The 16,381-nt window shown below is 45.4% G+C and overlaps 1 protein-coding gene across 23 annotated transcripts in view; it reads left to right on the top strand.

The window, feature by feature from the left end:
• LOC110530389 (collagen alpha-1(XV) chain) overlaps positions 1 to 16,381 on the top strand; it is a 42,550-nt gene that overhangs the window by 11,454 nt on the left and 14,715 nt on the right. For 9 of the 23 annotated variants that reach the window (XM_090183142.1, XM_090183143.1, XM_090183140.1 and 6 more), the window contains exons 3-4: positions 12,337 to 12,890; positions 15,347 to 15,421. In XM_090183142.1, coding sequence (XP_090039268.1) covers positions 12,337 to 12,890; positions 15,347 to 15,421 — 629 coding nt within the window. Of the gene's footprint in view, positions 1 to 4,218; positions 5,020 to 12,336; positions 12,891 to 15,346; positions 15,422 to 16,381 lie in introns of those variants that run through there. The other 14 variants (XM_090183134.1, XM_090183130.1, XM_090183131.1 and 11 more) reach the window with 2 other exon arrangements.

The raw sequence follows: 16,381 nt of genomic DNA, 5'->3' as shown, positions 1-16,381 counted from the left end.
CCACATTTTGTTACTTTATTCAGCTTCCCTGTAATAGTTTGCAAACCCTGCCACATCCGACGAGTGTAGTACGATTCAATCTTGCCCCGAAGCCACTCATGCGTTGTCTTGGCTGTGTGCTTAGGGTCGTTGTCCTGATGGAAGGTGAACCTTTGCCCCAGTCTGAGGTCTTGAGTGCTCTGGAGCAGGTTTTCATCAAGGATCTCTCTGTACTTTCATCTTTCCCGCCATCCTGACTAGTCTCCCAGTCCCTGCTGCTGGAAAACATTCCCAACAGCATGATGCTGCCACCACCATGCTTCACTGTAGGGATGGTGCTAGGTTTCCTCTGGACTTGACGCTTGGCATTCAGGCCAAAGAGTTTAATCTTGGTTTCATCAGACCAAATAATCTTGTTTCTCATGGTACGAGAGTCCTTTAGGTGCCTTTTGGCAAACTTCAAGCGGGCTGTCCAGCCTTACTGAGGAGTGGCTACCTTAGTATTTAAAAAAGGGATTTCTGTTTTTTATTTGTGATACATTTGCAAAATATTCTAAAGACCTGTTTTCACTTTAAATTTTTCAATTGTGTGTAGATTGACGTGGAAATGTTTTTATTAAATCCATTTTAGGATAAGGCTGTAACGTAACAAAATGTGGGAAAAGTCAAGGGGTCTGAATACTTTCCTTACTGTAAACAACTGGTGAGGATAGTTACTGGAGAAGGGATCTCCTGAATATCCTAACGTCTGGTGGCATACTAAAAATGTATTATTTATCAAGGAAAATAATATTCAAAGAAGAATAGAACATCAGAATGTTGGTCTTGCTACATGATGGGACAAATCTTTTTTTGAGAAAGAGACTGAGATCATACTGAACTAGAGGCCGGTGGGCCCACGTGTCTGACTAAATCACCCCAATAAATCCAGACTGAACTAGAGGCCGGTGGGCCCCGTGTCTGACTAAATCACTTCAATAAATCCAGACTGAACTAGAGGCCGGTGGGCCCCGTGTCTGACTAAATCACCCCAATAAATCCGGACTGAACTAGAGGCCGGTGGGCCCACGTGTCTGACTAAATCACTTCAATAAATCCAGACTGAACTAGAGGCAAAGTGGGCCCACGTGTCTGACTAAATCACTTCAATAAATCCAGACTGAACTAGAGGCAAAGTGGGCCCACGTGTCTGACTAAATCACCCCAATAAATCCAGACTGAACTAGAGGCCGGTGGGCCCACGTGTCTGACTAAATCACCCCAATAAATCCGGACTGAACTAGAGGCCGGTGGGCCCACGTGTCTGACTAAATCACTTCAATAAATCCAGACTGAACTAGAGGCAAAGTGGGCCCACGTGTCTGACTAAATCACCCCAATAAATCCAGACTGAACTAGAGGCCGGTGGGCCCACGTATCTGACTAAATCACCCCAATAAATCCAGACTGAACTAGAGGCCGGTGGGCCCACGTGTCTGACTAAATCACTTCAATAAATCCAGACTGAACTAGAGGCAAAGTGGGCCCACGTGTCTGACTAAATCACCCCAATAAATCCAGACTGAACTAGAGGCCGGTGGGCCCACGTGTCTGACTAAATCACCCCAATAAATCCGGACTGAACTAGAGGCAAAGTGGGCCCACGTGTCTGACTAAATCACTTCAATAAATCCAGACTGAACTAGAGGCAAAGTGGGCCCACGTGTCTGACTAAATCACCCCAATAAATCCAGACTGAACTAGAGGCCGGTGGGCCCACGTGTCTGACTAAATCACCCCAATAAATCCGGACTGAACTAGAGGCCGGTGGGCCCACATGTCTGACTAAATCACCCCAATAAATCCAGACTGAACTAGAGGCCGGTGGGCCCACGTGTCTGACTAAATCACCCCAATAAATCCAGACTGAACTAGAGGCCGGTGGGCCCATGTTTCTGACTAAATCACCCCACTGAACTAGAGGCCGGTGGGCCCACGTGTCTGACTAAATCACCCCAATTAAACCAGACTGCTTTTGATCTGCTGCCCATAATAATGATACAATATTTGAGGAGCTCTTGATGAGAGAGCTTCCCAGTGATGGTGATTTAATGTGGCGAAGCTCTGTTTTTCTTCACCCGTGAAGCCTCCTTTGCTTTGCTAAATGATTAGTGAGAACTGACCTCTTGTCAAGGTTGGCTGACAGGTTGGCTCTTCTCTTTAGTGAGACCTGAACCCTACTGACATCACATTGGTCAATCTAAAGTGGCAGAGACTGCTGTGATTAGCTGTGGGTTGTATGAATTTACGACTGTGCTGTAAGCTATAGGCAGTCCCAGTTGGTGTTCATGTAATATTAAGGAATTCCCCTTGACCACGCCCACAAATTGGGGAAAACATTCTTTCCTATTGACCCCCACTGTAAAAGAGGCAACATCGTCGTTGATTTTTTTGTTATACAGAAATAACAAAACGTAGAAAACACAGCTATGGTGTTGTTCAATGTACATGTAGACAGGTCAAAAATTCTGACCTACGGTTCGAAATGCTCCAACGTAGAGAAATAGAGCCTGCAAGAAGAGCCCTGTGGCTTCAGGCTATTTGGTGTTGGAGAGGAAAAGGGGCATAAGGGAAGCCAAACAATATAACTGTTCTCTAAGTAGTGAGAACGTTAGGGAGCAGGCAATGTTGAGCAGGCAATACATCAGTCCTCATTGTTCATTGCAATGGGCATTTAAATCACTTTGGGCCAAAGCTCTTCTATACATGTGATGAAGTTGCAGGTGTTACTATATTACTATATTGTCAAAGGTCTTGTGTGCTGTTTCCCTTTGGAAAATTAGTCTCATCTCTGTGTGAATAGATTCACAACATGCTTCAGCTGATGGCTCGTGACAATAAACCAATTAATGGATGTTGTGGGGGCATTGAAGTGAGACTGAGGTTAGTGGTTACCTTCCCTGGCCTCCTAGCTCCCTGCCCCCTGGCCCCTAGTCCCCCTGGGTAAGACTGGAATTAGAGAGGGGTGCAACATGGATCCCCAGAACACCCTTACAAAAAATACTACCACCAGGGGGCAGGCAAACCAGGGCTTCCTTTCTTCCTCTCTGCTTTTCTCCAGATTACAGTAAATCCATCATCTGGTCCATTTAGTAAACTTCCAGTCCCTCATTAGGACCACGGTAGCCCCAGTGTCCAGTCTCTTTAGTATGGAGTCCATCCATAGCACCTCTGTGGATTGCTGTGAAATGATAATGCACTGTCTATTCCAAGTCCCGGTTGAAATATACAAACATGCAGATCACAGTAACAGTTAGTGTTCAATGGATGATTGTGTATAGGTAATCTTACTGTGCATTTTAATGGGTTACTGTTACTGACGCAATATCTGAACAGTGTGTTCCTCTGTTACATATAAATGATTGGTCAGGGGTGGGCTCATCCTCCTCTGTGTGTGTGTGTGTGTGTGTGTGTGTGTGTGTGTGTGTGTGTGTGTGTGTGTGTGTGTGTGTGTGTGTGTGTGTGTGTGTGTGTGTGTGTGTGTGTGTGTGTGTGTGTGTGTGTGTGTGTGTGTGTGTGTGTGTGTGTGCGCGCGCGCGCGCGCGCGTGCGTGTGTGCGCGCGCTGCTGGCAGGGCTGTCAGAGCCATGAGTATTGAGTAGCGGAAGAGGCTTCTCTTTGTCACTATGCCTGCCTGCCTGTCTGCCCAGCACCTCTGATCACTGAACTGTGCAGGCTTGGCACAAACCCATCTCCTCTCCTCCTCTCCTCCGTGCCTTGTTTCTCCTCCCCTCTTTTGTCACAGTCCAGCTTTACACTCTCCCATGTCAAATCAGTGCCCATGGCCCCTCAAAGTCAGACAGCCACTGATTGGCAGATTCCTGGCCCTGTACTATTTGCCCTAGTTGAGCGTTTCTGTCAATAATTTAAAAAACTGTGGAGATGTACCTCTACACCTGTACTTCTATTGAGTTTATTAATGGACATGAATGCAACTGACTGAGGATAGGTAATATGTTAAATGCCAAATGTTGTAGAAACCGTTAATGTTCAATTTAATTATTTGTTCGTTTGTGGTGCCTTTTTTACAGAATACTTTTGAGATCTTGTAGTCCTGATTTCTGTCCCTGGGGGATTGAAAAATATGTGCAGTGCTCACCATGTCCTTATAAGCACGAAATATCTCTTCCAGGAGCCTAGCCAATGTCGCAGTGCCCATTATTGAACATTCTTCCAACTGACCACCATTTGTTTTGTAAGCAAAGACCAGTGATAGACAGTTCCTTCATGTTCAGTAAGCTGTAGTAGAGTTGGTGATAGTGGTATACGGAGGGGGATAGCATTACTCAAGAGGGCTGTGACTTACATGCTCTTAACACACCCACTGTGATGCGAGCCGGACATAGTGTAGAGCTACTGCTGTGCTGGATGTATAGTAGAGCTGCTGCTGCTGTGCCGCCTGTGAAATACCTAAGTCTGCATGGTGCTGAGGAGCAGGGGTCACTGCTAGACACTGAGCAGAGCAGAGGAGGACCAGGAAGGGAGAGCGAGAGGAGAGAGAGAGCGAGAGGAGAGAGTGGCTCACAAACACACACACAAAGAGAAAGAGAGAGAGAGCGAGAGAGAGCATAAAGTGAGAGAGTTAACATAGATAGAAGGAGGGAAGAGAGGGGAGGCTAAGAGCTGAACTGTTCTGCTGAGAACATACATCTTGTTGAAGTTTTGAGTCAGTACTTGGAGCATCAGGACAGGATGGCTCTCCTGCGTCTTTACAGTCTGCTGCTGCTCATGGCTCCTGTTCATGGCCAGTGGTGGAGTGCTTTCCTGGGGAGAGCACAGGAGATGACCACACAGCCCCTCACCACCATCCCCACAACCACCCAGGTATTGTGGACCACAGAAGGGACAGAGGTGGGCCAGGTGGGGACTCAGACGGAGGTCTTCACCACTGCACCTGTTCAGAGTACCCCGCTACAGAGCATACAGGAGCCTGCTGGTGATGGAACCACAGAGATCAAGCCCAAGGCTAAGAAAATATCTCTGAAAATGTGGAAGAGTCGTGGTGAGTTAGTCTGGAGTATGCTGGGTGATGTAGTTGTTTCAGTTTTATTTCCGTGGTGGGATTCTGACCAAAAAGTTGTCTTTATGTTGTGGTTAAATAACAATCAGTTCTGTTACTGGTTCTGTACATTAGTGTTTGCAATTTCAATGAAAGAGAACCAATGCAGTAACGATTTAGCATAATGCTCTGAAAACTCTTTCCTGAAGGAATCTGAAGACACTGACACGTGGCAGCTGTGGATCTGTGGACTCATGGTGGTTCATTATTTTTGTTAAAGTAGTCTCAAACTGATACTTGTAGTGGGATCATGACAGGGATTAGTTAGTGTGTTCCCCCACAGCTTGAGTGCGGCTACGCTTTTTTAGCTTGTCTAATTGAGGCTGTGCGTTGTCGAGGGGAGTAGGCTTGTGGTTTCCTGCTAGCCCCTTGGTTTCCAATGTTAATCCCTATCACATGATATTATAATAATAGGATTAGGGCCAGGGGCCTTCCTGGAACCTGGAGAAATTGGGGTCTGAGCGTGAGCATTGTTTCAGAGCCTCCCGCTGGGCTTGGCTGGATTGTGGGGTGAGAGAAAGAGGGAAGTGGGGGACAGACGGTTGAGGGATGGGAGGGCTGGGATACGGGATCCAGAGTTATGTGTACCACAGGATGATGGTTCCGCTGGGTTGTGGGGTGAGAGAGAGAGGGGGAATCAGGGACGAATGGGTGAGGGATGGGAGGGAGGAGATACAACATGTTTATCATTGAGATAGATGGTGCACCAGTTATAGTGTAAATCAGTTACCAACATACTAAACAAAGCAGAAGAATAAACGTCCTCTCACAATAAACTGTGTTTATTTTCAGCAAACTTAACATGTGTAAATATTTATATGAACATAACAAAATTCAACAACTAAGACATAAACTGAACAAGTTCCACAGACATGTGACTAACAGAAATTGAATAATGTGTCCCTGAACAAAGGGAGGGTCAAAATGAAAAGTAACAGTCAGTATCTGGTGTGGCCACCAGCTGCATTAAGTACTGCAGTGCATCTCCTCCTCATGGACTGCACCAGATTAGCCAGTTCTTGCTGTAAGATGTTACCCCGCTTTTCCCCCAAGGCACCTGCAGGTTCCCAGACATTTCTGGGGGGAATGGCCCTAGCCTCACCCTCTGATACAACAGGTCCCAGATGTGCTCAATAGGATTGAGATCCGGGCTCTTCGCTGGCCATGGCAGAACACTGACATTCTTGTCTTGCAGGAAATCACTCACAGAACGAGCAGTATGGCTGGTGGCATTGACAGGCTGGAGGGTCATGTCAGGATGAGCCTGCAAGAAGGGTACCACATGAGGGAGGAGGATGACAACAAGCTCAGTCAGATGATGTTGTGACACACCGTCCCAGACCACGACGGACCCTCCACCTCCAAATCGCTCCCGCTCCAGAGTACAGGCCTCGGTGTAACGCTCATTCCTTTGACGATAAACGCGAATCCGACCATCACCCCTAGTGAGACAAAACTTCAACTGGTCAGTGAAGAGGGTTTGTGCCCATAGACGACATTGTTGCCGGTGATGTCTGGTGAGGACCTGGCTAACAACAGGCCTCTCTCAGCCTATTGCGGACAGTCTGAGCAATGATGGAGAGATTGTGCGTTCCTGGTGTAACTCGGGCAGTTGTTGTTGCCATCCTGTACTTGTCCCGCAGGTGTGATGTTCCGATGTACCGATCCTGTGCAGGTGTTGTTACACGTGGTCTGCCACTGCGAGGACGATCAGCTGTCCGTCCTGTCTCCCTGTAGCGCTGTCTTATGCGTCTCACATTGCAATGTATTGCCCTGGCCACATCTGCAGTCCTCATACCTCCTTGCAGCATGTCTAAGGCACGTTCACGCAGATGAGCAGGGACCCTGGGCATCTTTATTTTGGTGTTTTTCAGAGTCAGTAGAAAGGTCTCTTTCGTGTTTTCATAACTGTGACCTTAATTGCCTACTGTCTGTAAGCTGTTAGTGTCTTAACGACCATTCCACAGGTGCATGTTCATTCATTGTTTATGGTTCATTGAACAAGCATGGGAAATAGTGTTTAAACCCTTTACAATGAAGATCTATGAAGTTATTTGGATTTCTTATGAATTATCTTTGAAAGACAGGGTCCTGAAAAAAGGACATTTGTTTTTTTTGCTGGGTTTATATGTCTGATGTCTTAACTGACTAGAAGAATTGGGTGCTAAATGATCGTCCAGTAGACTCTTAAGTAAATCACAAGTCAAAGAGGACAAACTCTCTCAGAACAAAATGTGATGTTCGCATTTATAGTAAAAACATGAGCTTCATGATGAAGGCTCTCATGTCTATTCTTCTGTCTGAGCTTTATCCACCATGGTAATGTACAACAGCTGTCTGTCGCTCCAGCCTCCATAAACAGTAGCTCTGCTCCCAGATATCCGCTCACTCAGTATGACAAGCTACTTAAAGAACTTTACACAGGTTCACACCCTTCACCTGTATGTTATTAGCATTACTATGTTGATATACTAAGGCAGGGTCCTCATTGAGGACATTGGATGTGCATGTTTCGACCAAATGTTATACATGAAATTCTAATGGATCTCTCTCTCTCTCTCTCTCTGATCCCACTTATAGATTGGCTTCTCTGTGGCAGTCTGGGTTGTGTGACTCAGTCAGTGTTTGTGTGAGGCAGCATATTGTGGGAGGCATTCATTCCGAGTAGAGGATGTTCAAACACTACGACCCTCCTCCCTAATTGTCATGTATTTTTCCACTTCGCTAATTTGATGAATTACAGACCCAATCAGAGACCCTGTCTAGCCTAGTGGCAGAGATCCGAGGTCCACTGATGTGTAGAGGAGGGTTAATACTTGACAAGACTGAGGTGAAACTAACGGCCAAGAGGTTACCTCAGTGGAATGTTGGGGTGAGAGTGGTCGTCACGGGAGACGAGCTCCATGTGGGAGAGAATGGAGAGAATGTGATCGATCTTTCTCCACTAAGCACTCTCCCTACACCACGATGATAAGCCCACCAACGCCAATGAAAGGCTTTTCACCTAGTTTCTGGAGTTATTTGGGGGGAATTAGGGTCTGAAGAGGGGAAGAGGAAGAAGAGGGAGAGCAATGATCCATAGGTGAATGTCTAACTCATTAGGGTTTTGTTACTGTCAGTGATGGGGATAGATTAATTTGTGAAAGAACTATAGACCATGGACACATCAGTTACCGCAAGATGAGATATTCTCTACATCTGTGCTTATGCTTTGTGTGTTCTCATGCAAACAATGATGTAATAGTGATTGTGATGATAGTCAGGTGATAGCACAGAAGTACATCTGCTAATGGATTAGATACATTGGAGGAGATCCATAAATGTTCAGTGGTGAAATGGCATATCTTTATGACGTATGGTGACATATCTTGACGAGAGCATTGGATGTTATCGTTGTACAGTTATGCAATGCTGAAATCAGAAATGTTGCTGATATCTATAATAGTACCGTACCCTTCTGTCATGACGTTGGCCTGGGGGAAGGTTTATAACAGTCATAAATACCTCTTCCCCCCCTTTTCCTCTCTCTACACTTAGCATCAGGTAGCTTGGTCACAAAAATCTGAAAAGCAATCAAATTAATCGTTTACCTTTGATGATCTTCAGATGTTTTCACTCACGAGACTCCCAGTTACACAACAAATGTTCCTTTTGTTCCATAAAGATAATTTTTATATCCAAAATACCTCTGTTTGTTTGTCGCGTTATGTTCAGAAATCCACAGGAAAGAGCGGTCACGACAACGCAGACGAAAATTCCAAATAATATATGTAATGTCCACAGAAACATGTCAAATGTTTTTTATAATCAATCCTCGGGTTGTTTTTAAAATATATAATCAATAATATATCAACCGCAACGGTCTTGTTCAGTAGGAGAGGGAAAGGAAATGGCTGTCCGAACTCTGTTGTGCGAGCAAAACCCATGTGACCACCTGACGAGATGTTATCTTTCCGGCTCATTTTTCAAAATAAAAGCCTGAAACTATGTCTATGCCTTTAAATGGAGCAATGGGAGGCTATGGAACATGGAGTTTTCAAAATAGAAGCCACTTCCTGGTTTGATTTTTCTAAGGGTTTCGCCTGCAATATCAGTTCTGTTATACTCACAGACAATATTTTGACAGTTTTGGAAACTTTAGAGTGTTTTCTATCCTAATCTGTCAATTATATGCATATTGTAGCATCTGGTCCTGAGAAATAGGCCGTTAACTTTTTTTTCTCCAAACATAAAAATAGTGCCCCCTAGCTTCAAGAGGTTAACACCCCGGCCATCCTACAATCTAAGCTTGATGCCCTCAATCTCACACAAATTATCAATGAACCTGCAAGGTACAACCCCAAATCCATAAACACAGACACCCTCATAAATATCATCCTAACTAACTCTCCCTCCAAATACACCTCTGCTGTTTTCAACCAAGATCTCAGCGATCACTGCACATTGCCTGCGTCCGTAATGGGTCTGGGGGTCAAACGACCACCCCTCATCACTGTCAACCGCTTCCTAAAACACATCTGTGAACAGGCCTTTCTAATTGACCTGGCCGGGGTACCCTGGAATGACATTGACCTCATCCCGTCAGTAGAGGATGTCTGGTTATTCTTTAAAAGTGCCTTCCTCACCATCTTAAATGAGCATGCTCCATTCAAAACATTTAGAACTAGGAATAGATATAGCCCTTGGTTCACTCCAGACCTGCCTGCCCTTGACCAGCACAAAAACATCCTGTGGCGTTCTGCATTAGCATCGAATAGCCCCCGTGATATGCAGCTTTTTAGGGAAGTTAGGAACCAATATACACAGCCAGTTAGGAAAGCTAAGGCTAGCATTTTCAAACAGAAATTTGCATCCTGTAGTACAAACTCAAAAAAGTTCTGGGACACTGTAAAGTCCATGGAAAATAAGAGCACCTCCTCCCAGCTGCCCACTGCACTGAGGCTAGGAAACACTGCCACCACCGGTAAATCCAAAATAATTGAGAATTTCAATAAGCATTTTTCTGCGGCTGGCCATGCTTTCCACCTGGCTACCCCTACCCCGATCAACAGCCCTGCGCTCCCCACAGAGACTCGCCCAAACCTCCCCAGCTTCTCCTTCACCCAAATCAAGATAGCTGATGATCTGAAAGAGCTGCAAAATCTGGACCCCTACAAATCAGCCGGGCTAGACAATCTGGACCCTCTCTTTCTAAAATTATCTGCCAAAATTATTGCATCCCCTATTACTAGCCTGTTCAGCCTCTCTTTCGTATCGTCTGAGATTCCCATAGATTGGAAAGCTGCCGCGGTCATCCCCCTATTCAAAGGGGGAGACACTCTAGACCCAACTGCTACAGACTTATATCTATTCTACCCTGCCTTTCTAAGGTCTTTGAAAGCCAAGTTAACAAACAGATTGCCGACCATTTCGAATCTCACCGTACCTTCTCCGCTATGCAATCTGGCTTCAGAGCTGGTCATGGGTGCACCTCAGCCACGCTCAAGGTCCTAAATGATATCATAACCGCCATCGATAAAAGGCAATACTGTGCAGCCGTATTCATCGACCTGGCTAAGGCTTTCGACTCTGTCAATTACAACACTCTTGTTGGCAGACTCAACAGCCTTGGTTTCTCAAATGATTGCCTCGCTTGGTTCACCAACTACTTCTCCGATAGAGTTCAGTATGTCAAATCGGAGGGCCTGTTGTCCGGACCTTTGGCAGTCTCTATGGGGGTGCCACAGGGTTCAATTCTCGGGCCGACTCGCTTCTCTTTATACATCAATGATGTCGCTCTCGCTGCTGGTGATTCTTTGATCCACCTCTACGCAGACGACACCATTCTGTATACCACTGGCCCTTTGTTAACTAACCTCCAGATGAGCTTCAATGCCATACAACTCTCCTTCCGTGGCATCCAACTGCTCATAAATGCAGGTAAAACTTAATGCATGCTCTTCAACCGATCGCTGCCCACACCTGCCCGCCCGTCCAGCATCACTACTCTGGACGGTTCGGACTTAGAATATGTGGACAACTACAAATAACTAGGTGTCTGGTTAGACTGTAAACTCTCCTTCCAGACTCACATTAAACATCTCCAATCCAAAATTAAATCTAGAATCGGCTTCCTATTTCGCAACAAAGCATCCTTCACTCATGCTGCCAAACATACCCTCGTAAAACTGACTATTCTACCGATCCTCGACTTTGGCGATGTCATTTACAAAATAGCCTCCAACACTCTACTCAACAAATTGGATGCAGTCTATCACAGTGCCATCCGTTTTGTCACCAAAGCCCCATATACTACCCACCACTGCGACCTGTATGATCTTGTTGGCTGGCCCTCGCGTCATACTCGTAACCCACTGGCTCCAGGTCATCTATAAGTCTTTGCTTGGTAAAGCCCCGCCTCATCTTAGCTCACTGGTCACCATAGCAGCATCCACCCGTAGCACGCGCACCAGCAGGTATATCTCACTGGTCACCCCCAAAGCCAATTCTTCCTTTGGCTGCCTCTCCTTCCAGTTCTCTGCTGCCAATGACTGGAACTAACTGCAAAAATCTCTGAAGCTGGAGACTCTTACCTCCCTCACCAGCTTTAAGCACCAGTTGTCAGAGCAGCTCACAGATCACTGTACCTGTACATAGCTCATCTGTAAATAGCCCATCCAATCTACCTCATCACAATACTGTATTTATATGTTGTATTATATGCTGTATTTATGTTGGCCAGGTCACAGTTGCAAATGAGAACTTTTTCTCAACTAGCCTACCTGGTTAAATAAAGGTGAAATAAAATTAAATAAATTAATATAGAGTTTGAAATATTTAAATATAGAGTTTTCTATACAGCTTTAGGCTCACACTGTCACGTTCGCTGGAATAAATATCAGACCAAGGCGCAGCGGATGTTGAGTTTCACTTTATTATTAAATCATGAGGAACTTAGCAAAGACAAAAACAAATAAACAATAAACTAACAACGAACCGTGACTACTGAGATGCTACGTGCACTAACTCAAAACAATATCCCATACACACAGGTGGGACACAGGTGGGAAAATCAGCTGCCTCTAATTGGGAATCATACAAATCATCAACGTAGAAAATAAACTAGAACACTACATAGAAATAAATAAACTAGATCACCCCCAGTCACGCCCTGACCCACTTCACCATAGTGAAACAATGGCTCTCAGGGCATGACACATACATGTGATTCTGTTCATTTTGTTTAGATCTCATGAATATGTTGTTTCCTCCTCCTTACAGACCGTGGCTCTACGGGACACCTAGACCTGACCGAGTTGATCGGAGTGCCACTCCCTCCATCTGTCTCCTTCATCACCGGCTATGAGGGCTTCCCGGCCTACGGCTTCGGGCCTGACGCCAACATCGGACGTCTCACCAAGACCTTCATGCCCGATCCTTTCTTCAGGGACTTTGCCATCATTGTCACCATCAGGCCCAGCAGCAAACAGGGAGGGGTGCTGTTCGCCATCACTGATGCCCAGCAGAAGGTGGTGCAGCTGGGGTTGGCACTGACGCCCGTGGAGGACGAGACCCAGAGGATTCAGCTGTACTACACCGAGGGGGGCGAGGAGTCCTCACACAGCCAACAGGTGGCGTCCTTCAAGTTGCCTGATATGAGGAATAAGTGGACGCGCTTCACTCTGTCGGTGCAGGACCAGGAGGTACGCCTCTATATGGACTGTGATGACTTCCAAGCAGAGACCTTCCACAGGAGCAGCCGCCAGCTCAGCTTTGAACCCAGCTCAGGCATCTTTGTGGGCAATGCTGGAGGAACTGGCCTGGAGAAGTTTGTGGTAAGTAATGTCTACCACTTATTGGTTTTCTGTTTCATTTGACCATGTTGCATAGTGTGTCTGTGTTGGTGTGTGTGTGTGTGTGTGTGTGTGTGTGTGTGTCTCTGCGCTGTGTAGTGTGAGTCCTACTGTTTGCCCAGTCTGTGTTAGCATGAACATTACTCCAATAACAAGATCGTCTGTGTAGAATTATTCTGAACAACTGTACTAAAAGCTCCACAGATGGGTATTCTTCCACCTGGCTGTGCACCACTTGTTTAGCATACAATATCCTATTCTAACAAGAATGTTTAGCTATATCATGTATAGTGATTACTGTATGAATGTGCTCAGTCATGGATTATAGTCAGTTGATCACAGTTTTTCAGAATCAGCTCATATATGGTTGTATAACTCAGCTCCAAACATTCTGGTATTTGACAGCCATCGATAGGACACAGACCTGATTCAAGGCTAACGGGAGGTCTTGGCGGTCTCTCAGAGAGGAAGGGAGAGATATCAGTAAGCCTTGTTTAATAAACAGAACCACCTCTGCATGGTCAACTCAGCTCAGCTCAAGGCCTCACGTTAATGTATCCTATGATCTCTGTTCCAGTCTTCCCTGAGAGGAGAGACTGAGGTTCACTCAAATCAAATCAATTTTTATTGGTTATATACACATGCTTAGCAGGTGTTATTGCGAATGTAGGGAAATGCTTGTGCTTCTAGTTCCGACAGTGCAGTAATATCTAACAAGTAATCTAACAATTCCACAACAACTCCCTAATGCACACAAATATAAGTAAAGGGATGGAATAAGAATATATACATATAAATATATGGATGAGCGAAGGCAGAGCGTCATAGGCAAGATGCAATAGATGGTATAAAATACAGTATATACATATGAGATGAGTAATTTAAGATATGTAAACATTATTAAAGTGACTAGTGATCCATTTATTAAACAGTGTCTTCCCCTTCTACCCCCACATTGACTGTCTTTCAGTGACGTTACAGAGAGTGAGACCATTGAGATATTTCATCTAGATTATCTATGGAGACAACTGTACGGCTGTTTCAATATAGTCAATGAAAATATTAATATCATACTTCAAGCCCAATAAGAGCAAAAGTTCCCTTAAAGCCTGGCCACTTCAATATGGTCCAACAAACACTGATGATGGAGTGAATGTGAATGGGACTTTATTCTCCAAATGAACCGTCCTGCAATGTTCTTTATTAGCATGCGGCTGTGCTTTAAGAGTGGTGCTGACGGTGGTGGTAGTGGTGTGTGTTTGGGAAAGTAGTTTCCATGGCGATGGCAGCAAAGTGGGTAGCTTTTCCTTTTGTTGTTGTGAGGCACTTTGGTGCCGGCCAGGGGCCTGAGCGGTCCAGGAGGGGTAAAGACAGTGTCAGTCAGTCAGAGCAGAGGGGCCAGAGAGGGAGGGAGGAGAGGGGGAAATAAGGGGGAGAGAGAGGGAAGAGGAGAGGAGTGGAGGGAGGGAGGGAGGGAGGGAGGGAGGGAGGGAGGGAGGGAGGGAGGGAGGGAGGGAGGGAGGGAGAAATAAGGGGGAGAGAGAGGGAAGAGGAGAGGAGTGGAAGCAGAGAGGTGGAGGGGGGTGAGAGTAGGTGGGAGAAGGAAGAGGAGAGAGGCAGAGAGAGGAGGAGGGAGATGGGTAGAGGGGTGAGTGAAAGGGGGAGAATCAGGGGGAAAGAGATCCCACAGCCAACAGAACACAGTGGACTGTCTTGCTGGGAGATACAATACTGATGGGCCAAATGCCTTGCCAAGAGATGGCTCTCACCCTTCAAAACCAGCCTGGACAAAGCTCTGGGTTTTGTTCTGATGCAGCCTTCATTAGTTTCACTCGCTCCCTCTGTCTTTGTGTCTTTGGACTTGTGTTCTGCCTCTGTTTCTCTCTATCTCCTATGGTATGATTTTATGATTTCACAGTAAATGTGTTTCAGTCAGCAGTTTGCTGTGTTCTGTACTCTGTATTTTACTGATCATAATCTGCTACTGTACGTGATGTTAATCTACTCATCCTGTCGGCTTCTAGTCCATGGGCCTTAGCCAATGCTTTTGTTGCCACACTCTTTCATGATCACTGGTATTCTCTATAATGTCCTCCAATGACGTCATCGTGTTGCACATTACACGCTTTAGGTTAATAACGCGGAAGGAATGCTTGTGACAGTGACAGTTAATGAGTGGGTGCCCAGCCCTGTCAAATACTGCTCACAGATTAAAATGTGTGTAACCATGTGTTGCTTGTAGAAAGGGCCTCTTGCCTCTAAATGTAAGCATTTTCTACCTGTATAGGAAAGCCTTCAGAATAAACGTTCCTGCTGTGTGACTCTTTTTGCTTCTCTCTCTCGTCTCAATTTAGCCAATTCAATTAGCTATATCAGCACAATAACTCCCTATTATACATCACCAAAGCATTATCACATCTCTCTTTCCCTCTGTACAGGGCTCTATCCAGCAGCTGGTGATCAAGCCGGACCCCAGGGCTGCAGTGGAGCAGTGTGAAGAGGATGATCCCTATGTGAGTGTCTACACCACAGCCTGTTCCATAGATATGTATTCATCCATAGCCTTGAGCTCCTGATATTCTAAAGGCCTTGCCAGTACAGATTCTTTAATACGTGTTAAGCTTCTGGCTCTCAAGACTAATTTATACATGACTTGACTCTGCATAGAGCATACTGGTGGCTCCCTCTTGTGTTTAAAATATGAAGTACTGTTTCTGGTTGATTGCTTCACTGGCTCTCACTCATATCACTCACTATGTAACAACATTTGCCTGTACAAAGCTGCCACTACTCTGGCCTTCTGTGCCTAAATGATGGAATGAAGAGTTAGTTTCCTCTAATGGTTAGTGAGAGAAATGCTACTTCTAGACTACTGGTGTCAATCTCTTCTTTTTTATTTTATTTTTATTTCACCTTTATTTAACCAGGTAAGCTAGTTGAGAACAAGTTCTCATTTAAAACTGCGACCTGGCCAAGAAAAAGCACAGCAGTTCGACACATACAACAACACAGAGTTACACATGGAATAAACAAACATAGTCAATAATACCGTAGACAAAAATAAAAATCTATATACAGTGAGTGCAAATGAGGTAAGATAAGGGAGGTAAGGCAATAAATAGGCCATGGTGGCAAAATAATTACAATTAGACACTGGAATGGTAGATGTGCAGAAGATGCATGTGCAAGTAGAGATACTGGGGTGCAAAGGAGCAAGATAAATAAATAACAGTATGGGAATGAGGTAGTTGGATGGGCTGTTTACAGATGGGCTATGTACAGGTGAAGTGATCTGTGAGCTGCTCTGACAGCTGTTGCTTAAAGCTAGTGAGGGAGAAATGGGTCTCCAGCTTCAGTGATTTTTTCAGTTCGTTCCAGTCATTGGCAGCAGAGAACTGGAAGAAGAGGCGGCCAAAGTAGGAATTGGCTTTGGGGGGTGACCAGTGAGATATACCTGCTTCTTTGAATAGAGA

The sequence above is a fragment of the Oncorhynchus mykiss genome, chromosome 8, assembly GCF_057628025.1.
Source record: "Oncorhynchus mykiss isolate SJ-2025 chromosome 8, ASM5762802v1, whole genome shotgun sequence".
Classification (NCBI taxonomy): domain Eukaryota; kingdom Metazoa; phylum Chordata; class Actinopteri; order Salmoniformes; family Salmonidae; genus Oncorhynchus; species Oncorhynchus mykiss.
This window is presented reverse-complemented; position numbering and strand designations above follow the sequence as displayed.